Source organism: Tinamus guttatus, unplaced genomic scaffold (genome assembly GCF_059628265.1).
Source record: "Tinamus guttatus ecotype Peru unplaced genomic scaffold, ASM5962826v1 Tinamus_guttatus_pri_ptg000169l, whole genome shotgun sequence".
Lineage (NCBI taxonomy): Eukaryota > Metazoa > Chordata > Aves > Tinamiformes > Tinamidae > Tinamus > Tinamus guttatus.
This window is the reverse complement of record NW_028288703.1, coordinates 1,844,434-1,869,586: the sequence shown is the minus strand read 5'-3', so window position 1 is coordinate 1,869,586 and position 25,153 is coordinate 1,844,434. Positions and strand designations below refer to the sequence as shown.

The window sequence follows — 25,153 nt, the reverse complement described above, 5'->3', positions numbered from 1 at the left end:
TATACATTTTGCAAATACTAAATGCTCCCTATTCAAAAATGTCATTCCATTTTGCTGTATTTTTTATTTTCATTAATGTAATATGTAATAAACTTTAATGCAGTCATCTACAGATACAGATATATATATAATGTTTAGCTGTGTATATTTAGAACCAGAAAGATATATTTTTAACCAATTTTGGGGACCATTTTATTTATGTTATCTTTGTGAAATACAAGAAAAACAGTCTTTATTCTTCTACATCCAATATAAATTTATGGAAACACAAAGGATAACAAAAGAAAACTAAGATCTTAAGCTTCTGCTTCCTAATCAAAGACAATATTTGAGACACTTTCCAGCTAAATTTACAAAATTCTTTGATAATTATATTTAAACATCACATAGGCCATTTCAAGTATCGTTTGTAAAATGATACCATAAGGCTGTTCTGTCTGTCTTGGAATAAAGCATTCATTCAGGATCAATTCTGTATTCTTCACACAAGTGACAGATATCACCAGATTTCCTCAGTTCTTGTGAATAGCAAAAAGAAGTAGAAATGAAAAAGAACAAAAAATGTGTATATTTTCTCTAAGGTTTGAGGAATAGATAACTGCTTAATATTATCCAGAGTTGAAGTGCCTGGATCCCAGAATCAAAGGAAATAACTTATCCCCAGTGTACACAGGGTATCTGTGTACAGTGAGGAAGGTGCAAGGCCGCCACCTTCCACTCTGTTGCACCACTTCCACTTGCCTGTTCATCTTTCCTACAGCTTTCGTGGCACAACCCTGCATGCACATGATGCTCCCAGCCGCTTTAGCGTGCAGGGGGAGCTCACTGCTGTCGTGTGGCCTGCCTTCCGTGGCCGTCTAGGGGGAGTCATTCTCTCACTGGAAAAAGCTGACTGAAAGCTGCTGTGCAGCTGCAGACTTCTCATGTTGCTTTTTCAACAAGGATGTTCAAATCTATCTTCTTTAAGAAATAAAATATGACAGCCTCCTTTTGCATCAGGGTTCCTGACTGGCTCTGGAAGGAAACCATGTAGCTTCAACAAATACTGCTGCTCCTTAGGTAACTCTTTCTCCCTGTTTAGGCAACATGCTAATTTGTCTCTAGAGACCTCAAATTTTGGGGGAGTAGGGGGGTGGAGGGCAATGATTTCTGGTCACTAGAATACCAGAAAATGGGCCTGGAATGGATGTCAGCTGGTTCAGTCTGTCAAGGAAAAGCCTGGAATGTGCCTTTAACAGCGGTGAGTGCCTGTGAGTGTATTTATTATTAAACTTGTGCTAAAAAAATTACTCAAAAAGGACAATATTCTTTAGCAAGTATTAAGTTATCGAGCAGTAGAAAACATTTGATCTGCAAAGTCTAATTTGTTCTTTAGCAAGTATTAAGTTATCGAGCAGTAGAAAACATTTGATCTGCAAAGTCTAATTTGGAATATTTTTTGATGTTTAAAATATATTTTTTAGTGTGCGTTGCAAATAGTACAATAGTACTCCAAGCAGAAATTAAGCTGTATAGCTTCTTTCCTCATCTTAGCAATTAGTTCTGTGCTTAAGAACAACAGCAGATGGGTTTTTGTTGTTGTTTTTTGGTTTTTGTATTCTTTATTGCAACCTCAAAATGAAGAAACTATAGGGTGGCATTGATGTTGCTGAGAATCTCTTCCAGATCTCCTCAGTGGAGAAGAGTGATACTGAACGTTAGTGATGTTCCAAAAAAACTACAAAGCAAAGGAGCCAACTCTCCTTTAGCTGGCAACTGCACTAGGCAAAATGAAGTTGGCTTCTTTTTAAGGTGTGCCTAACCACATCTCTCATTTTAGCTGTAACTAGGCCTGTTGCAGTCCACAAGGAATACCCAATAGAATAAGTAGCAAAAACTCTGTAATCCTGGTCAGCAAGAGTAGCAGTGCAGTGAAGAAATTGTAAGTCACCTATGCTTGGTTCAACACATGTAGGGTGAAGTACAGCAGCTGGTAAGTATGCCTGCCATACTCACTAATTGTATAAAGCAACAAGGTCCTGCAGAGTGTCACTTTGGATTCTCCATATAAGAAAGTTACTCCAAGATCTCACCACTTCGATAAATTAAAAAATACCAGCTAATTTGCACTCCAGATTGATTCGATTGGTTTATACCCATTTCATCTTAGTCTTATTGTCCTTTCGTCTAGCTCTTCTCCTGCTGGCTTGTTTATGACTACAGTATATTTATAAAAAGGAACTGTGCTGCCTGCTAACCTTTGTTTTGCTAAACTAAGCAAGCCAAATGCTTCTAAATGCTTGATATACTCTTTCAAGCAGACTCTTCCATCTGCTTGGTCAGTTTAATAGCACTTTTCTGCATGTGATCAGCTTACAGCTTTTCTTTCTTGAGCTAGAGAGACGAAAATAATCGATAGCATTATGTCTGAAACTTACTTATACTTAATGTGCAATAAGATTTTTTTTTTTCTTACTGCAGTTCCATGCTAGTAACTAATGCCTACACATCTTTCCATTGGGTTTTTGCCCATCTGGGTTTTTTTTCCATCTGCATTTTTGACAGATGGATGTTATTAGTCTATAAATAAATGACTTTGGGCATTTATTTGTTAACTTTGAGATATATATATATATATATATGTATATTAATTACAGTCATATGCCATTCTTTCTTCAGGATATTTTGGTCCTTTGTACCATCTATATATTTTATGAACATATACGTACTATTTTGTGCCAACTTAATGAAAATTCTACTTTAGATTCACTCTTCCTTTCAGAATGCTGCAATTAGCTACTTCCCATTAGTTTTTCTTCATTAACTGCCTGTCTCTCCTTTACTCACACTGTAAATCTAGCAGTATTAAGACCCACCTTCTCCAGGGTGACTTGTTAAAAAATATCTGGTACTGAATTCTGCATTTCAGTCAGTTGTTTCTGATTTCTGTGATGGAGAATATCTGGTCTGACCATTATCAGCTCAACAGATCTTTGATTTTTATGTCCATCTCATTTGTGGCTGTTTTCTGATCTTCCATCTTCATTGTGCTCCTGTACCTATGACACCTTTCAAACATACTTTCAGTAGAGATTCAATACTAAATGAATCTATCTAAATTACCCCTATGCTTAGTTCCGCCCTCCTCTCCCCCCCCCACCCCCGCTTAATTCTCCTGTTGCTTGGTGGGTTTGGGGTTTTTTTGGTACTCTTTGTTTCCTTTGTAGGATGTAACTCAGTTTGTATTTTGGCATTTTACTTGATCCCTATACTTTCTGACTTGAAAAACATGACTTTCCCTTCAGAAATTGAGATATCTATGAAAAGCTTCTATCATTTCATTACAAAAAAAAAAAAAAAAAAAAAGCCCAAAACAACTATTCCGCTCCAACTGTAGTTCACAAAATTTTCAAACTCAGCCAAATCAAAATCAATTTTTACTAGGACCCAGTTTAGCATCTCTTTTGCCCAAGGGCTGTTTCCCTGCCAAGCTGCTGCTTTTGCTCCAACCCATTTCAACATTCTTCAGATTGTTCGAAATTCAAATATATATGAATCAACCTGGATGCATATACATATAAAAGGTAGAAAAAAAAAGTAGTATTACCAGTCAATTCCTAATGCAACATGCTCTGAAGACCAAACTGTCCTCTCTCTTCCAGTTCTACCCCTAATACTCTGAGGAGACTATTTCAGGTACATGTGGAAAGGAAGTCAAGTGCTACAGAGACATCTATAGACATCTATCTTCTAGACAAGCAGAGGGTTTTCCTCTCTAGTTATAATTAACCTAACAAATATTCTTAAAGACTATTATGCAGCCAAAGTATTGGTTACTATACCCAAAGCTGAGAAATCTCTGTAGCATACTTGGAACATTCATGTGGCTTAGAAGTTTACATAAGTAAAGTTGGTCCTTTTTTAAAAAAGTTACATAAACAATAAATCTCCTTTGAACAGGTGAGATTCTGCAAATAAGCAATTTTAAGTACTTTTACTATCAGCAATCCCTTTTCTTTCGGGGATTTGGGTATGATATGAAAGTTGTGTTCTATAAAATGAAAGCCAAAAGAAGGGCCCTCTACCACAGCAGTTACTGCACCTCATTAAAGTAATACTAAATCTTACTTAACATGGTCACTTCTAGTTTCTGTACTGCTAATTTTGCTTTTTAGCCCTCAGCTTCAAATAAGAATCTGTTCAGAGCCACTTTGTTATATATTCTATGCTCTATCCTAGCTTCCTGCGATATTAGAGCTAAGCAGTAGGCATGTTGCTAGATTAGAGCTACGATGTAGGAAAATATGTTTGTTCTAAAAGAAGCTGGTAGGAGGATGAGCTCCTAGGCTGGGCAACAAAGGGGAAAAACGAGAAGGGTGAATACATCTGCAGGACAGGTCTAGTCCAGCATCTTTGTTCAGAGAGATTATGTTACCTATAAGAATTTAGCAGCTCTTGCAATTACACTGGCACACCACGTCGGAGAGGTGAGCAGTAACAGTCTGTAGCTGATTTGCCAAAAACTGGTGTGTTAGAAACAGCCTGGATTTTATTAAAGGTCTTGGCTCACGACAGCAACAAGACTGTAGTTCAAAGCCTGTCTTTAACATCACGTATCAAGATTTCTGACTGTCTGAAAGAAAAACTCTTGAAAAATGACTGGATTACTACATTGAAAAAACATGAGTAAGATTTCTCAATTAGGAAAGTAGTAGTAATTATTCTGTTTGGGTCAGCCTGGGTGGGTTGGCTAATTAGCAAGAGTAATATACCCATGTGACTGGCCTGGAGTGTGGGTGAGGTCCCTGGAATCACCAGGTGATAACTACTTTAAAAAAAAAAAAAAATGTGTGGGTGGTAAAGTCAGGACAGCTGCAGTCGGTGACTAGAGAGAGAGAGAAATGCATCTTCAACAGATGATGCACAAAGGCTGAACTTTCAGGCAAGTTTCTATAAGGTTCATTGAAAGCTTAAGTTAGGATAAATAATTTGTCAGGTGGAGAAAGATGCAAGTTGCATCAATATTGGTGTCATGTCAAGTCAGTAGCTGCTGCGTGTGATAAAGCCCACAACTGCTTCAGCATAAGAACAAACTGCAGACTTACTTTGGCCCCCAGGCATGGAGGAAGCAGAGGACTGCCAGCTGTTGCTTTAACAGTAAAGTAGATGTGAATTTAAATCTCCAGCCTGTATTTTCAGTTTCTGAATAAAATAAACACTCATATTCTTCTTAGTCCTCCTCTGGCTAATAAAAGGAGATATAAAGAGAGCTATACAGATTGTTTTATGGCTCTTTGTATGGCTAGGGAGCTTATCACGTGGTATTGGTAGGAATGTTCACTAAAGAATATGCATAGTTTCTGCTCTCTAGCAAAAGTGAGATGATCATTTCAGTCCTCCAGAAAGAAGCAATGGGAGGCCCGTGAACACAGATATTCCTACTTTCCCTTTAAGAGCACACTTAATGTGTCATACTACAACACCAAAGGAGAATAGCAGGCTCTCTCAGTAATAATGAACACGCAAATGCCCCAAGGGCGTACAAAGGAAGGTGCCAGATACATCAGAATAATTGTACTAGAATTGGAAAGGAGCTGGTTCCTTCAGGGCAACATTTTGAGTTTTCCAGTCTCTGCGCTAATTTCTTCAGTATCCAGAGAGTTCCTGATGTATATACACATTGCTTCAGTGAACTCCAATGCATTATACAGAGCAAATACCACACATATTTAACATGCCACCAAAACATGCATTGGATAGAAGGTTAGCTTTTACATGTGGTTCAGAAAATCAAAGGAAGGAGACAAACGAAAGAGAAAAAACACTAACCCACCCTAAAGCAATTTAAAATTTTCTGGTGGCAGTGTCTTTCCTTATGAAATGCTCTGCTTTTCGTTCATCTTTCCATTGTTGCGTACCAAGAACTATGTAGCTAGGTCAGTTGTTAGAAGGAGCAGAATTTCCCATGTTCATTTTGTACATACGATTTTTACCCCTACTTTGGTCTTCTTTCTGAAGAAATTCTTCTGAATAATTTGAGTTTTGAACCTGTCGTACTTCTTTTTGTTTATGGCTGCAATAGTGTTGATGTCTTGCAACCTTTAAAAATTACCATTTTCAGATTGCTGTGTAGGGGTTCTTATCATTAGGAGATTTATTTCTACAGTTCTAAGATCAAATAGAAATCTATCAGAACAAATCAGCAAATTTTGCAAGAAACATTTTTAATTATTTTACATTTACTATTTAATACATTCTAGGCTTTTTCCCTCTTGACAGATTGCAATTTAATTTCTAGATCCTTTAAAAACACAACTTATTATGTCCAGTGATTTCACATATTTCTCTTTTTAAAATATTAGAGATGGGCCCAAGGCAAAGCTTGGATTCAAATGCTTATGTTCCCAGAGGGTGTTCTACTCCAACATTTTGGTTCAGGCCCATCTCTTCCCCTGGACAAGTATATTGTTGAAAAGGATACTGCCAAATAAATCTCCTTTTTTTGAAAAGTTAAGTATTACATGTGTTTCTAATAACATGTCAGATGGAGTAGCATGAAATAATTTCAATTATTTTCATTATTTGTTTGTGGTTTTTGCTTCCTCTTTTCATTTTGCTTCAGCAAAACAGCTAACCTAGAATAGTCTATCTCCCGTTTCATTTACAGTTAAAGAATCAAAGTGAAACTACCACTAAAACAATTCTGCAGTGTCAGTGCTTCCAGCTGCAAAGGAATTTAATTGTAAATAAATTACTTTTTAAATTACACAAAGGTATCTGTTGAAGTCTACTTTCTACTCAGTCTATCCTAAAAAGAGAGCAGAACCAATGTGATCCAAAAAAAGTGCTTCAAGGTACAAGAAATGAAGGAGATAGAACATGCACAAATAGCCATGAGCACTCCTGAGGAAGGCTGTCCTTGTGTCATGGTCATGTGCTGCAAAGAGAAAGCAAATTTTTTTCAGAGCTCAACTTTGGATTAGTCCAGTATTCATATGTCATGGTAGGCAGCAACTAAACTAGAAAATGTTATCTGGAATAAATTAAAATTATGTTCAGTCCCAATCCAATAAGGAGATTTCTAATGAAAATAAAGACAAATTAGTGGAAAATTGGAACTGAGCTACTCTAATTATTTTTCTCTCTTCTGTTTTCAAATGTATTTTCCAGAGTGGATCACTAAAGGAGCCAGAGCCAAACAAAATCCCACCTCAGCGACCACCACCTCAAGGTTGTTTACAGTACATTCTCGACTGTAATGGCGTTGCAGTAGGACCAAAACAAGTCCAGGCTACTTAGACAATTGAGAATAAAAGCAGGGGTTAAAGCAAAAATAATAATTAAAAAAAAGGAAAAAAAAGAAAGTACAATCTTAAAAGCAAACATACCAGTTTTGTTCAGTTTTTGCATTGTTTCAGTGCTGACCTGGACTGTGTTTTTACTATGCACTGTCAACTATAGCGTCTGGTTGTTTACCTGTTCATGTCTGTGCGTGTAATGCTTACCTACCTTTCTCTGTAAAACTTGTGATTTCAGGGCTGTTGTCAACAGTGTACAAAGAATGTGCCTCTTTAGAGCTCAGTGCAACTGTACATTATGGGTGGTTAGACAGTATTTTTTGAGTATTATATATCATTAAGTAAAATACAACTGAGGTTCAAATCTAAATACTTTTGCTTACTCTGTGAGTGTGTGCGCACTATACCCATAGTCTTTATTTTTTTGTGTGTGCATGACTAATAGGCAGGTGATCCAGATATATTTTTAAAAGTCTAGATGAGAATTTGCTAGTGAGGCTTTTTATTTATAATTTTATAAAGTTTGTTAACATTTGAGGTTAATTTATATGGAAGAAGTGCAACTCTAGTATTTCAATGACTCCATAAGATATGATACTGTTTTTCCCAAGGAATATTTAAATATCTTCTATTTTACATACTGTATTCATATTTTTAGTAATTCTGCATTAAATTATTAGCTACAAAGCTATGTAAATGGGCCACCTATGTGCAATATCTCCGCGAAAGTGTGAGCATGTATCTTATTTCAGTTAACTAGTTCCTTTTGTTGTTATTCTGATTTAGTAATCTATGGTGATTTTATTGAAAACTAATGCAAATACTTCCAAAATATTTTATTCACCTAAGGATTAACTTCCAGATATTTTGGTGGGAAGTTGCTCAAGGATGGTTAAACTTCCTATAATAGCTCATTTTTTAAATTCAGAGGTGCTGGGAGATCGCAGACCAAGAGACCTTTAACCAAGCTGGGGATCTAGCCCTTTGGTTGGAATGGAAGACAGAATGCCTGCTGTTTCCTTTACCAACTCACCAATCTTAACTCAATGCTAAGATACCTATAAAGAATATTGTATTCCAGGATAATCCACATAAACAGGGCTTATAATAATTACTTTAAATCAATCATGCAAAAATATTTGAGATGCCTGACAACTGCTAGATTTTCTGTAGCTATATTATTTATGACTTCTACACAACAAATTGAGTCTGTAAATATTACAGAAATATTTTAAAAATATACAGGCAGGCTGTTGTGAACAACCCAGCCTAGACACAAAAGCTAGCATACCATAAAACTTAGTGGTGAGTGAGCCACAAAACTGCAATTTTAATTTAGCATATGTACAAAGAGGACTAGTAACCAGTAGTTTTGTGCAAAGAATTTTGTGTAAAGGGAAGAGGGCCTTATGTTCTACTTTTGTTTTCCCTACAAACACTGGAAAAAAAGTTATCGGTAGGAATCATCATCCTTAGTGTTTCTTTTATTGGTAAAAGCTGGCTAGTAAGGTGAGAATTAAGGTATGCATTATTAGCTATTTAAATGTTCGTGGTAAGTGCTATTGTTTATTACCTATCAGTAAATTACATGAATATTTTGCTTTAGTGATCAGCATTTGTCTGGGTTAGTGATCATTCCGATGATAGTATTGGCTATTTTGTTCCATGTTAAGAAAATGCTACTTGGAATCAGGTTCACAAATCCTTACCTCCAGACACCGATGAGTGAATAAACCAAACTGTCCTGAGGTGATGAATCTGATGACTGATTTTATTTAAAGGAGTTGGGTTTTTTTGTTTGTTTTGTTTTTTGTTTTTTTTTTGCACGTAGTAGTACAAGTATTCACAAGTGCTTTTCACAGGACATTTGTGAGCTGTGTGTGCAAAGAAAAGATGGGTGTTACAGATAGGATTTCAGCTTGTTGACTGTAAAGGATTTACAAGGGCACACACTATTACTACATACCACAGACAAGAAGCAAGCCAAAATGTCTCTCTGCATGTAAGCATGCCTAGGTGCAATATTGTGGATAACAGGGAACAGATGTTTTACAGTGTAGGCTTAATGTTCACTTTTGTTGGGTTATTTTTGGTAAAAGTTTCTTTCATGATTGTTGCCTTTTGTACAACCCAGCTGCAAGAAAGTGAGCAAATGCTGGAAGTGTTACAGCAGTATATCTTTTATGTGAAATATCTTGTACAGCTTAATGTGCAATAAAAGAAAGTTATATCTGTCTTCAGTGTAAATTTTCTGGCATTCAAGCCTGTATGTGCAAGTGGGGGAAAAAAAAAAACTTTTCTGTTTTTCAATACTGAGTGAAGGGAGAATAATAAGCAAACAATCATTGTTAAGTTGTTGCAAGACCATGTTATCACCTTCAAATATTTCCTACAAAAGTGATTCAAATTAATAAAAGATGAAGGCACATTCCTTAACATATAGTACATGCCACGTATCTTTCTACACCACAAGACACTACTACAAGTAACTATATTAGAGCTTCTTAAAGCATTAGTACGTACACTGGAATCTCATATGGATAGAAAGCTAACTATAACAGCATATTTTAGAAAGAACACTCATATTACAACAGTATTTCCAGATATGAGCTTTTTTTTCAGAGACCTGAGTAGATAAAATCTTTTACTTGTGCTAAATAGATGTAATACAGAAAATTTCCAAATGTTCAGAATATCTAGATCTGTTGTATAATATTTACTACTCAGCAAAGCTCTTATCCTGACTGGAGCATTCAACAAGCATCTCAAAATTCATCCTGTTCTTTCCTCTGCTTAATTCAAATATGCTGTGAGCCTTGTCACATGCAAGAATAAAAAGTCTAACAGGTAACTCACCCAAGAAAGCCACTTTCAGACATCTGATACAAGATAAAATCAGTAACACGCAGTTATTTGACACAGCACAATTTCAGTGAGAACACCAAAAACAACCATATGATGATGCAGCATCTTTCAGCAATGGATTTCACAATCTAAGTATCTACTACATGTGCTAGTTCCACATTTCTTACAATATTTTGCTATGTACTTCCTTGTAAGGGGAAAAAATATATTTGGTAAAGAATTAGTAATGATTTTCTTCTGTTTTGTGTACTGTTCTTAACATTTAACTCTTTAGTGTAATATAAGTTATCAAAAGACAGAATTAGCCAGCAAATAACAATATAAAGTTGTTATATTGCTATAGGAGTGAATCTGAAACACTACAAAAATAATTTTAAAAATTCGGCGGAACAAAATTGCAGTAACTGCACAGCAAGCAGTAGATGTACTGCTGAAAAAGATATTGTTGCTATATTCCATTCTCTCACAGGCTATCGTTGAGCTGACCCCAAATTATCATGTTACTCCATTGATTTTAGTTGAAGTCAGTAAAGCTACAGCTGGTCTAAATTTGGTACTTCTTAGCAATTGTAAGGATGAAGCATAGAGGGCTCCAAGCAAGTTATTAAGGTACCAAGTGTGTGTTGTGGTATTCAGTACATTGAACTGCAGTACATATTAATTCATATTAATAGAATTTTGCCTCAAAAGTAGAATTAATAAAATTCTGATACTATTTTTAAGTGTTGGATATGAAATCTAATGGGAAGTCTGTGATACTATAACATTATGAAGTTTTTCTTGTACTGAACCTAGGGGGCCCAGTGCAACCCCAAGGAATGCAATCCCAAAGCCAGGAGCCATTGCAGCCACAGCGCATGTTCCCCCCTGGGCAGGCAGCAAAGCCCTCAGCTTCCCAGCCCCAGCGCCCACCTGGACCTACAACGCAGCAGCCGCGTGCCCAGGCGCCAGCTCCCTCCAGCAGCCGGTTGTCAGTGGAAGCAGAGCCGCAGCCACAGCCCGCTCCGCAACAGAAGCCTCAGTCTCATCCGCAACTTAAGTAAGATGTGCTTTATCAGCTTTCTTTTCTCCTTACAATATAATTTGATTTACTGTCTAACTGTAACTTCAGAGCTAGTCTAAAATACAGAAAAATGCTTTTATATGTTCCTAAATGATGTTAAAACTTCTTTTAAAACTTAACCTCTGTTAATGACAGCATACTATTCGTTATATTCTAAGTACTATCCAGTGTTTTATTAATCAGTTGCATATTTTCTGCCCCAACTAGGTCAGATTTTAAAACTCATCATCTTTTCTCATATCCATTTTTTCCTCTTTTTTATGTCACTGACCGATGATCTGACTGTGCTGCAAGCCTGCACAGGAAAGAGGAAGTCTCACCTATTTCAATTTTTAACCTTGCACTCACTCAAACAGCAGATTCCAGCTTTTAAAGGCCTATCTCAGGAACAATCTAAATGAATATGCTAGATACAGGCTGCCAAACTCTGTGTCTTTACAGTCACATTTCTTTCATGCTTATGCCTTGCCACTGAGCAGCCAGCACAAGCAGTACACACAGGTGCTTTGCAGGGAAGGTGGCAGGACACGCAGAATCCTCATACACACGCGATCATAGTGCACAGTACATGACTGCTACATCCAGCCTGCCACCTGCTACAGTAAGGAATGCAGAAAGGATCTCTAGCAGTGAATCTTCTCACAGTTTTAACTCAATAAATGGAAAACACGAAGCAGGTAATAGCAATGATTCACTGTTTCTTCACGTAGTGATCCTGACACACAGTATTGCCAGTAAAGAGTGAACGGTGCAGTCTACTCATTTTGATAACTACCAAGACCAGCATGTAATCTTTGCTTTATCCGAGCAAAATGCATCCCCCCTTTCTACCCGCCCATATACTAATACCAGTGGGAACCAATTTGGAGTTCTTGCCTGAGTACAATTCACTGACTAGACTTTTTAGGTAGCAAGATGCAAGGATGGCTACTTCTGAATAAAGTGTTTTCCTAGGACAGTGCATTTATTCTGGTTTATAGACTTAGAACTCAGATCAATTCACCATTATTTACGTATACATGAAGAATAGGTGGGTTAGTTTTCATAAGAAAGATAGAATACTATAATTTAGTTTGGGAAAACTTGTGAATGTCTGACATTTAAGAAAAACAGAGTTACTACATATAGTTTTCCAGTCTTCACCTTTCTCTTAAGTCCCATCTTCAAATCCAAGTTCATTCATTTTTTTATGTTCGTGAAATGGAATAGTCTCTACTTAAAAGATTTTAAGGAACAAATTAAAGTTTTTAAGATGCAAGCCATAATAGGAGTAGATTTTTTAACTTTTCAAGAAGCAGTTTAGGTCCACAAGAAGACTCAAATCTCCTGCCTCTAGGACTAACTCTATTTGCATGTGCATGCTTTGTATTCACCCACATGCTGTTGCTTAACCTGTATGTACATGTTATTAATCTATGAATAAATATTTAATTAGGCTACTTATTGTGTTACTAATCAAGTCAAGTGCTGCTTCCCACCCTCCCGCATTCAGTGAGTACAAACAAACATTTATCAGTCTATTCTCATTAACACAACTATAATTTATGAAAAACCTAAAATGCCTGTAGCACTGTTTGCTGTACATTATTAGTTTAAAGGTAGAGAAGTAGCAAACCATAGAGGGAATAAGATAATCTGAATAAGAAAAATATTTCAGTTTTACTATAGCCAAGATTTCTGTTATACTGACCCAAAAATGAAGTTAATAGCTACCTAAACTAATGCATAGATGTCATTGTAAAAAGATTGTAACTCAATAATTTGTACCAGCTCAATTCAAGCTTACTTTTTAAAACTTACTTTTCTTGACAAGTCATGAATTAATCTGGAACTTCAGACATTTTCCTTCCACTATGTTATGTTACTAATGCTCACATAGAGGCTTCCCACATTACATGATAGCAGTAAAACCAGAGCAGCATAGCTAGACTACCAGCTTACCAAAAAGCAACTCAAGATCTAATTTTGTGAATTCCTTTCAAAGATACAAAGTGTCATTGAGTCTCCATAAGGATCAAATGCCCAAATACATGACAACTTTAGGACACATCTTCAAATTCTTTCTGATGCACCACTTTTCTTTATGCAATAACTGTTCACAGCCTTTAGGAACACATCTAATGATCCCAAATATGTTGGGTTTCTCATGTGGTGATTTGGATTTAGCAGCAGGTCTAGTTTTTTTCCCCTAAGTCCTACTTTACATCATCTGATTTACTGGGATCCAGTGTTTCAGATCTGTAAAAAAAGGCGGTGTATTCTCCAAAGAAAAGATTTTCCTCCGTCTTAAATCCAAGTATGGAAGGAATGTGTTGTATTGCTGCAGCTCTGCATGCTGCATCTAACTATATCGCTTGTGTGAACATCTATTTTGTTCAAATGCAAATTGTTTTCATCTTATAAAAAAAAATTCCTTTTCTCAGAATTTATACAAATTATACTAGCTATATGTGGACAGAAGCTGGCAGATAATATGACCATACAAAATATGTTGTGTTTTTGTCTTGCAGCAAGTCGCAGTCTTTGACAAATGCCTTCAGTTTCACAGAATCATCCTTCTTCCGATCATCTGTGAACGAAGACGAAGCAAAAGCTGAAACTATTCGAAACCTGAGGAAATCATTTGCTAGTCTTTTTTCTGATTAACCAGCTTCATCTAATTGCACACAGCATATAGTCTATGATGTGAATGTTATATAGGTTTTGTTTTCCCTGTGATAATACCCACCTCTACTGTGCTAACTGTTGTACTAAGCAATATGTTAAACAAAAAAAAAAAAAAAAAGGAAAGAAAGACTTTGATGAGATACCATTCAGGTACAGTATATACAAATGTACAAACAAGGAAAGGCTCTATTACTAATAAAGAATGCTGAATTTTAAGGTCCTTATCCATTGTAATATTGTGGCCTTACTGTGACTGAACTGTATCATCCCATTTGAGACTCCTTTGTAGAACTGTGTTAATAAGGCATTGAGCTATGGGTTTCTCCTTGCTTTACCCATTCCCAATGCATTGCAATGCATGTGTATTTTGTGTGTAAATGTTTTGTACCGCAAGAGTGTAGTCTTTACTTGTTCTTGCCTCCGAAATTTAAAAGGCAGTTCTCACTGAAATTCTTGTCAAGCCTCTTAAATAGTGTGAGAATTTGAAGCATTTTCTTCCTCCTTAAACAATCTTTCATAAGCTGATTGTAGACTTCTGATGTATTGCTGAGAGTTATCAGTACACTAAATTAATGTCATAAATGGAGTGTGTATATGTACCACTGTATCTCCTTGTGTCTACTTAAATTTATTTCCAAATTGTAACCATAACTGATTCTAGTTGTAAAAAATCTGCATGATGTAGCCCTTATTTTTGTGAAAACCTTCTAATAAATGTAAAGTCCCATGCTTGATTAAAAAAAAAAAAAAGTGTCCTACAAAGCTTGTTTCAACAACTGTAAATACTATATATTTTGACTGATACCAAAAGTGTACTGATGTGATTGCAGAATATTTGGACACAAACCATAACCGTAAGAAAACAGAATGTCATGTGTGTTTCCTTTTTAGATGGCATCATAAGAAATGTAACTTTTAGGAATCAGATTTAAATTTTCTAACAGTTTATATTTTAAAAAAATATTTCTCTAACTTGTTAAAACAGAACTGATTCCAGAGTTGGAGGTGACAGCAGCATTTTAAGAAATTTATCATGTCATTCTGCCCATCATGAATTGCATGCAGTAATATTCCTTGCCAGGAAACAACGGTATCAGGGCAAAAAGAGAAAACAACTGTAATATTAACATGTCTGAGGGATAAAATGGTAACACAAGGTTAACTTACTGAAAACAGTATGGAATTTTAATGGATTTGTACATCTTTCTGCCTAAGAAATTGTATTTCTTATAGATCTGGTAGCATCAGTTTATGAAGTGTAGGAAATCACAGTCGCCCTTTGACAACTTAAGTCCTTTCGGATTTAGCTTCCTCTGAATGGCAAGCCACATTGTAGGCCAAGGTTGGCAGTACAACATGGAAACTTTAATTTTCAGTGATGTCAGAATTAAATTCATACATCAACATCAGATAGCTCTTTTTTTGTCAAAGTTTCTAAGTTGATCTTAGCAAATATCTTTCCTGAAAAGCAGGCACAGCCAAATCTCAGTTAATACAACTGACACCAATTTTATACTGTCAGTGAGGACTGACTCAATGTGGTAGTTGAACAATCATACCTAGAATAGTGCTTTCCTCCAGGTTAAGGCTAAAATTACTTTATGCGTAAGTTCGCCCTACAACAGCACAAATCCTTAAATACATAGCATTGCCCTCTATAGAGTGGAATCGCAGTGCCTTCCATCTGCGAACAACCCTTTTACCCTCGTGGAGCAGGCCTCAAAGATAAACCCTCTCTTTGAATTAATGGTACATATCTTTCACTTCAGGAGCAACATGTTGTGCTTAGAAGCCTGTAGTTTAGACCATGAATTCTGTCACAAAATAAAAACACTTTAACTGTTAACAGTTTTTTTACTGCATAGGCATGTACTGCTTTTTTTTTGCTTTTTTTTAACTTTTGCTCCCTTCCTACCACCCCCCCGGCTTGTTTGAAACACCCTTCACTGCGTGTCTGTAACAACCCTTTCATGTCTGAGAAGCACTTTACTTTTAGATTAGAAAGATTAATCAAAGTTGCTAACGCAAATTAATTACTGCTACAGAGAAAGCATAGCAATTATGCATAGTTTGGCATGGTTCATGATTAGTACATGCCTAGTTCCAGCAATATTTAGTACAATATGAATTACAAGTAGTTCATTAGTCCAGGTCCCAGATTACGACTTGAGGCAAAGTTTCTTGTTCATAAAAAATTCCCTCCCACCTCTTCCTGGGAGAAAACAGGTTTCACTATAGTCTTTGTTTTACCATCTGCAAGAAAGAAAAAAAAAAAGAAAGAAAATAAAAGGAAAAAAGAGAGCAAGATGATGCAATCAAATCTGCATGGTGTATCCTCCCACACAATGTACATAACACATCGCCTCTCCACAATGCCAAAGCTTCTTTATACCTCCAAGCATGCTAAAGCGTGTCATGTGCAAGTTGATGCATGCTTGTGTTCCTGATGTAGTGTTTCATGGTTAAGACGTTTTTAAGCAGTCTATAATACCCCTCCAAAATACCAATGAGACAAAAATACAATTTTTTTAAAAGGCTCTTCCATCATTTTTGGTCCATTTTTTCTTACTTCTTTAAATAAATTATCTTTTAAATTTGTATGCAAGTTCTAAATACCCAGTTATCCAATACAATATTATCTAGGGTTGCATAAACACAGAAATATATGAGTGCCTGTGGTTGTTCTGCTTTTTGAATACTAGCCTGGGAGCCTGAAATCTGTATTTCATTTGCACCTTTCCCCTGGCAATGCAGACTGTGAAACCACTGGTCTCTATGCACAGTACTGCATTTTTTTTTTTTAATCTTCTGTATTGTAGTAAAATAGTACTAAGGTACTCTGTAAATATTGTGTGTACTTTTTAGGCTTTTGCTCCACAAGAACAAAGTTACTTTTCTGAGGTCCTAGCCAATGAAGAGATAACATAAAACTCCTATTTACAAAACTGAGTCAGTGCATGCTTGTGCATTGACAATGTTCTTGCCATCTTGGGCTGAATACTGCAGATAAATCTGTTAGCAAGTTGTCCCTCAACAGCAGCTGCCAGCAAGGTGGTTGGATGCAAGTGGCTGAATGAGTCCGGCTGTTTAGGGCCATTTGAGATCTCCTCTCATGATGCCTATCTTCGTAACCCAGATAGTCACACAGTTTGTCAGCTTTGATACAGGCTCTATAGGAGACGCAGTAGTTGGAGGCAAGAGAGGCTACACAAGAGTATCAGAAACAGAACCAGTTGCCTATGTTTGAGCACTGAGATTCCTCTTCAGGCTGGACGCTCAGCTATCTCATCCCTTGTAACCATTAAGGCATTGGAGTAAGAGGCTGCTTAGGTAAGCTTACATAAAGCTTTCTTCTTCCCCTCTAAAAACACCGTCAAGCATGCCAGTGCTGCAAACTCAACCATCTACGAATTTTGATCACTAGTAGAGTTTATTTTCCAATACCAAAAATAACTAGGATTACTGACTCACAGTAATTTAAGAAATACAGTCTAAACTGGCATAAATGCCAGCACAGATGTATTTATTAATCACAATATGTCTCTAACATGGATATTATTTTAGATGTATATTTCTAAACAAGGAATTATTGATATTGTCTGGAGTATCAGCTTAAAAATGTGGATGTGATGTTTAAAACATGGATCCACTTCCCATAGCAGACTTTTAGGACAGGGTGTGCATTATGAAGGAGAAGGGGATCAAGTTTTACAACTAAATCTTTGTTCTGTACTAGTGGTGGGTAGCAACAGAAACTGAATAAAATGTGTGCTAATCTGATGAAACGAAGTGCTAACAAAGGATTAATTGGGAACTCAACTCTTTACACCTGGCTTGTGTTACCATGTTCCCTCTCCTTCTAACCATGTTTGTTTCACCCATATGTGCCTGTTTTTCTGATCAATCCCAACCAGCCATTTTCTACTTTAAGGATTTATAAATCGTCAGGAGTAAGGATTCTGTTTAAGGGCAAATTCTTGAGTTGTTTGTATCTTTTGGTACTGCACTATACTTTCAAACACTGGAGACATCTTAAGTAAGTAATGAATAATTAAGCTGATTTTTTTTTTCCTCTGACTTTCTTACTGTGACTGAAGTGTTGGATAAATAATTATGCTGAATTTGAAAGTCCTCAGATAAGGGATTTAAAAAAGTAACTAGTTGGATGAGAGGCAAGGGTAGGAGGGGGTAACAGCAGAGCATATAGGTGCCTCCTTCACCCCCTTTTAACTGGGCACTAATTAAGTAATACTTACCAAAAATTTACTTTGAAATCTGAAGTGATGGAGATACCGTAATCGGGAGATACCAGTTACAGATTTAGTGAAATACTCGAGAAAGAATTACATAATGACAAAGCCCTTCAGGCACATGAAGTTAAGATTAACAAAATCTGTGGTTCATCAGCATTCTCTGTGTCCTCTTATGTGACTGTAAATAAATAAAAAAAAAAACTCTAAAAAAGTGTGAGTTTAATTTTACTTTATCTCAGAACATTGCAGACACCAAAAGGATCAATAGGGACCATGAATAATAATTTTTTAGTGGTTTTGCTGTTAAAGAAAAACAGGAAGAGCTGATGTTCTTTTTTCCCCACCTTCCAGGTGGGTGGGTGAAATTGATGCCATTTCAATCTTTTGAAATTTTGTGTTTATGGGAACAGAAGCTGTTGGGCAAAATTTCTCAGTTAATCAGAAGGGGCTGTCCATGAGAGAGAATATATTTATCTCATTCCCACCCACTGTAATAAAATAGGTGTGCATTTTGCAGCTTCACTCATAACACACCTCTTCCCCTAAAGTTATGAGGAATTTTAACATACAAAGAAAAGGGGCCGGGGGGGGAAAATGCAACCTTTCTGTGTTTGCAGAATTGCCATAAGCTAGCACCTCACTTGCCAAGTGTGCTCTAACTGGAGATGAAGTCTACAGATCTCTCAAACTGATGATTATGCAAATCTTACAGATGGACTCTTCAAACAGTAGATTATCTTGATTATTTTTATCATCACTGAATACTTCATGGCTTTGGTGGTTTAAGCTGAAGTACATACTCTCTGCTTTTCGCACATCTTTTCTTTGCAAACTGCATTAATAATGCCATGAGTATATATGCGTGTGCTCCCCTGTTTTTTCCTCCCTGCCCAGACAAAGGTGGGGGTTTTTTGTTTTTTTTTGTTTTTTTTTTGTTTTTTTTTTGTTTTTGTTTTTCTTTTTTTTCTTTTTAACTCACACGTAGCTTGAGACAACGTTCTGCTAGCCTCGTGTTTCAGGAAACATGCACTGCCCCTAAGAGACTGATGCTAGAACTTAATGCACAAGCAAAGTCTGAAGTTACCTGTCAGTATGTAAGACTGGTTTCACACACTAGATTCACTAAAGAGCTGCAAGTGCCAGATGCCCTAATTTAAGGGGCAAGGGGGGAGAAGAAATTCTCCTTTCCTCCCCTCCTCTACTTAATGGGGAAATGGAAATATTCATTGTCTAGCCACTAGCTGAACTGGGCCTAATTTTTACACTAAAGCTATAGTAAATCAGAACTCTGCTAAGCAGTATTAACTAACTGTTTGTTTTGATAATTTTATTAATTATCAGTAAGTGCTGATTAATACTTCATCTTAGACTCCTAAGAATTTGAATTGTGCTTCCATATAGAACAGATCCTACCTCAGGTGTTGTTACACAATCCCAAAGATATTTTTTGTCAGCCATGTCCAATACTATTTTCTGTTTTAAAAAAAGTCTTTTTCTCATGACTTGACTGAGTTGTAATTTGGGTATATGGAGGAGTCATGTAATATATAGGGCTCTGCCCCACCTGCTATGGGAATGTCTCTGAACTAGGATCAAGAAGCATTCTTTTTCTTATTTAGATATTTTTCTAGTCTGTTTGCAAGTCATGACTTAGCCATTTAACTTTTTTAATAGATTGTTTTAAAAGTACAATATCTCCATCTCTTTTCCCCTTAAACTCAAGTTCACTTACAGGTGAACAACATAGTATAGCATATACTCATTTGCTCAGCTTTGTTCCACAGTACAGTTTTGAAGACATTACCATTTTTCACACCTTTCTTTTCCCTAGAAAGGGAAAGCATGTGCATTAACTCTGGGCAATAGAAAGCTGATGTAATTTCATGGCAAGACAACTCCTGCTGCCCTTAAGAATGTTAGTACAAGTTCTGAACTGACTTACCCTCCTCTGGAATAATTATGCATTCCACTCTGGCACATTTTATCATGCAGTTCTCCTGCTTTGTAGATTACATGTCTTGAGGAGGTACAAAAGGGAAGAGCAAAGCCTGTTTTATTTCTACATATGCATCTAACAATTATATACACACACACCTCAAATAGTACTTTTAAATGTAAAATTACATGAGAATTTAGACATTTAATATGTACATTAAATACAGGTATCCATGCATCAAGGAGATGCAAGCATCTCTTGGAGGAATACAGCAAGTAAGGAGAAAGTGTATTGTTAAATTTTAACTGAACAAGCTGGAACTTGTTTAGGTTAAGCAGCCCACCCTCAGACTGAAAGAAGCCAAATTATGCCCTCAGTGACTTCAGAAAAGCAAACAGCCTCCATTGGATTTCTGCAAACTTAACTGTCTAGAGTCTACAGCCACATCAGAATAAGTCTTCTTGATCTTGGAGATTACGCAGTCCCCAGCCTTGCGAATATTTGGATTAGACACCACTTGGCAATCCCACATAATTTTAGATATTAACACAGGATGCATTTATAGTGGAGCGCTTAAGTGTGAAGCGTATTCACAACATTAGGTTTACAAATATAGTCAGTGTATTCTCCAAAGAGGTATTAAGTTGAACTTACAAGCCTGCCTCTCTTGACTAGAGCAGAAGTCTAAAACATTTTTTAAATGGATATTTAACTTAAGTCTTAAGATCTCCCCTAGATCTCCTCTTTGGCAATAGCAGATAATAAAATTTTAATGAATGAAAAGACCAAATTCAACCTTCCCTTTCATTCTGACAAATGGGAAAAGGAGTTGATTATGTCTAAGGAGGACTATGGATGAGGTTCCTCCTCAGATTGAGAAGCATTAAATTTGTAAAATGTACATTATTAGTCAACAGAAGAAAACAGTACTAGGGAACAGATCTTCTGGAAAAAGCTTTTCCAATATTTGATCTTTTAGATAAAACCTCTTCTTCCTGGCATGGTTTTATAATCCTTACTTTAAGTCTTTCAGATAAACATAAAGAATATGGACTAAAATTTTGGTACTTGAAATTAAATAGTCCTTTTTGATCCTCAGCAGCAAGTGCACAGACTTGCTATTGACAGCTTACAGACAACATACATGAAATGCAGATTTATTATTCTTATGCATATTCTCCCCACTAACTATCTTGGTTACAGTAATTTTTTTTTAAAGAAATGTATCAAAAAAAAAAAAGCAAGAACTTCCATAAAATTGGAGAGAAAAAAAAAGATGTGAAGTTGCTGATGCTTTTTGTGATCCCTCACACATATGGCTAGCTGAGAATGCATAGCAAGTTCAAGCTTGAAATGAATTTTTTTTTAAGCAACCAGTATATAACACTAAACATGAATTAATAATGGAAAGACTGGCACAACCTTAAAGGAATATCATCAAGTAGGCAAGGTATGCTTGTGACTTGTTATAAAACAGTTAAATTGAGTAGGAAGCATAATCCAGATTCTTTACATAATTATGGCAGAAGGGTGTGGAGGGCTGAGTATCAATTTTTTTTTTTTTTTTTAAGAAGAGATCCTCTAACAATAAGACAAGTAATTGATCTGTTTCTCTAAACCCCCTTGAGAATGCCTATCATTTCTTCATCTATACTTTTTCACCAACTTAAATGCCGACTTAACATTTTGCTAGATTTGGGCCTATTTGTTTGACAAAGACGTTCATAAATTTTATTACATTTTGTATCCAGTTAAGCTCAATATTTTTAAAAGTGTCATCACTCTTCAATCAGACTAATCACGAAGTCAACAGCACTGTTGGTCCTTGTTCCTTTGGTAACAAAACATTACAATTACTTTGATAATTTCTGTACATAAAATGCTATAAAAATGTTGAAATAATACTGATATGCAGTGCATTATAGAAATGGTGAAAAAATTAAAGGTGTTTTTATCTATGGAGAATTTATCCATTTATAGGGCTTGTATTTACAGTCACAAAGCTCAAACTTGTGCTATAAGTAAAAAGATTGCTGTGGCAAACAGCCACAGAACAAAAACAAAATCAAACTTTGTTCAGTCTAATATTAAGAAAATCACACTTCAGAACTTTAGAACAATGTTCAATATTTTTCACCCTTTTAAGATAAAAGTTTTGATATATGCACACGTTTTACGTGCTTAAATAAAGCATATTTATTTTAAAGTACTTGTTTCCCAGATCTCTGTGCATAAACCAACTTGAAATTACATAGCAAAACACTGAAATGTCCATGACTGTCTTCTAGAAGCTCTGAAATCTTAAACTTTTATTAATTTTTAAGGATTGTAACTAAAAAACAAAAGCCATTTGTGCACTCTGGGTTAGGTTTAAGGAATCATCAGACCTTTACTAAAGGTGTGCCTGCGATTACCAAAGAGATCTTCCGGTGATAAAAGCAGAATTGCATCAGCTTCTGGCTCCCATTGTCAGAATGACTCAGCATTTCAGAAAAATGTGTTTCCATTTTCTTTCCGGTTGGAAGATGGTGAACTTTCATTAATGCTTTCTCTTAAAATGTCACAAGAGTCAAAAGGAAGATGTTAGATTTATCATAGGGGTAGTCTGACAGACTTTATTAAGACTTTCTTTATACTAGAAGCAGGAAGAGAAGTTTGTTTCAGCAGCTTTGCAGCTGTTGCAGAATAACTTACCAGTTCATTTCTGTAAGCTGATATAATACATGGCAGGGGAGATTCTAGTTTAGAATTAGAACTGAATTGTGAAAGCAAATATTCCTGGTTATTCTGGAGGTTAATTTCCCCTATTTTCCTATGACTTTTTGCCCATCCCCAATCAGAACTTTGTCCATCCTATAGAAATCCAAACAAGAAATTGGAACTTGTCTGGAAATTCTCATTAATCAGTAGTCTGTGTGATGTACTGCATGATTATTATCAAAATATAACTAACTATGTGAATATCTTTTTCTCCATGTTGTAGGTAGAGGTAGATAAACTATTGGTTTGATCCAGCTAGACATTTTGTGCGTTCATTCTTTTCTTCACTATATGTAATGAATTTGCAGCTATTATACTGGCCCACTCAGGCTAAAGGTAGTTTTGCAAGATTGCTAGAGTTGCTTCTGAAATAGGAATGTAACGATTCAAGTCAACAAAGTCAAGAATTGTGGACAGGCTTGTGAAAGCTGACTAAGTCTGTCTTGATAGTTGATTTTAGGCTGCACTAAATCAGGCAGTCTGGGTAAGAAATGACAGAATGAAGAAATTTTATAGCTGTCCCTGGAGAGTTCTGCTGATTGTTTGGGCTGTCATTGAGGTCTACATTTAATATCCGGGCAATTTACGCTTATATCTGGCCTTTTATCTACACATCTGCCTTGCTGCTCAGCGTTGGCTGAGGTTGGCACCTCTGCTCATGCAAGGACAGCACACAGTTACTGAAGCTCAGACCAACACATCTTACTTTCTGTTCTCTCCCTGCCTTCTAGTATTTAAATCACTTCCTTGAGTACTGACAGGAAGCACATACAATCTGTGCATACTTTAATAAGATGCTTAAACAAGATATCACAAGACTTTAACTGCCTAAATTTCATCATCAGATAATGACAGACCCAGCACTTCCTTTGAGGTATGTGAAGCTTAAAAAGTGGTCTCCAGGAAGTGCAAAAATCTAAAAAGCTACATTTACAGCTAGGAAATGGAAAGGATTGGATAAGGACTTTAAAAGCTCCCTAAAAGTTACAAAATATGGAAGGATAAAACATACACACATAGATAAAAGACAGAAAATGCCTTGATTTCAATCAACCATTATCATAAATCTGGTGTTTATTTTCCTCTGTTTTTTCTATGATTTTTGCCTCCCCAATCAGAATTTAGTCCATGCTAGAAATTCAAACAAGAAACCAGAACTTCTCAAGGAAATCAATCATTATTAGTGTTGAGAAATATCAGTCGCACTCTGTGTTCCAGAAAGTCTCTTACATTCTTCTTAAATAAGAGCATGCACAATCTAGGTTATAGTCAGGGAGTTTGAAAGGAACTTAAAAAAAAAAAAAATCAGATTCACAATTTTGCATTATGTTCAATAATTCCGAAACATATTACATAATAATGAAGTCAAAACTAACTTTCAGGCCTAATCTGCCCAACATATTTTTAAAATATAATCCATCATGTGGTCTAGAAAAGAGCCTTAATGACAGCTGTGGCTTTCGGCAACATGCTCTTTTTGAATCAAAGTGGTTTAACAGCACAACTGGTCAAAACTCAATTACTTAGCTTTTTGACACACACAAAGGCAGAGGAATTTTCAGCTTATTTAATCAATCTTTCTACAAACAAGTGTCGAAAGTTGTTTTAAAATAATTAAACTAATTCTTCTTTTTTCTCCAAGAATTGGTTACTTTCCTAGAACAGACTGGGCTTTCAGGTCATTTGCTTCTACAGTAAGTACACTATGTTTATGAAACCCAAAACTAAAACAATGCATTTGCAAGCTAACTACTTTCATTATCAGAGAAGATATTAGAGACTAAAATGCAGGTGTGTGGTATGAAGGGGACTCAAACCAGAGAAGGCCTCATTTGCAAAACCTCTACTCAGCACAGACTTCATTTACCTTTTAAAGCAAATGGAAGTGAGTTACATATGAGTATTTTGCAAAGTACATTCTTAATGGAGAAAATGCGTTTCACAAACAACACTGTTCCATAATTATCAAGATATCAATAGAAATTTTAAAGGTAGGTAGGAGGAGGAAGATACTTCTGTTAATAATAAAAAAAAAAAAAAGAAAAAAAGAAAAAAGGCAGGCAATTGCCATCAATCATGCTGCTTTACAAGAAAAATGGCAGTGGAATGAGCAGCATACCGCAGTACTAATGCATCCATTCTATTGCAAAAGATAAACCATGGGATAAACCGCGGGGACCAAATGTTGGTGCATGGAGATCAGGAAGGTAAGATTGACCCCAGCAAAACAGTGAAGAACACTGAATAGTTGAGCGATCCCAGGAGCGAGACTAGACGCTGCCCATGCTGCAGTGCCATCTGCAGTGACAGAAACCTACATAGGTGTGCGAGT

The 25,153-nt window shown here is 36.2% G+C and overlaps 1 protein-coding gene across 1 annotated transcript in view; it reads left to right on the top strand.

Annotated features, from left to right (window-relative positions):
- SYN2 (synapsin II) overlaps positions 1-13,934 on the top strand; it is a 130,062-nt gene extending 116,128 nt beyond the window's left edge. Inside the window, exons 11-13 of the mRNA XM_088522879.1 lie at positions 7,150-7,210; positions 10,938-11,181; positions 13,716-13,934. Of these exons, the coding sequence (XP_088379005.1) occupies positions 7,150-7,210; positions 10,938-11,181; positions 13,716-13,851 (441 nt within the window). The 3' untranslated portion in view covers positions 13,852-13,934. The remainder of the gene's footprint in view (positions 1-7,149; positions 7,211-10,937; positions 11,182-13,715) is intronic.
- Positions 13,935-25,153: the final 11,219 nt, after the last annotated feature.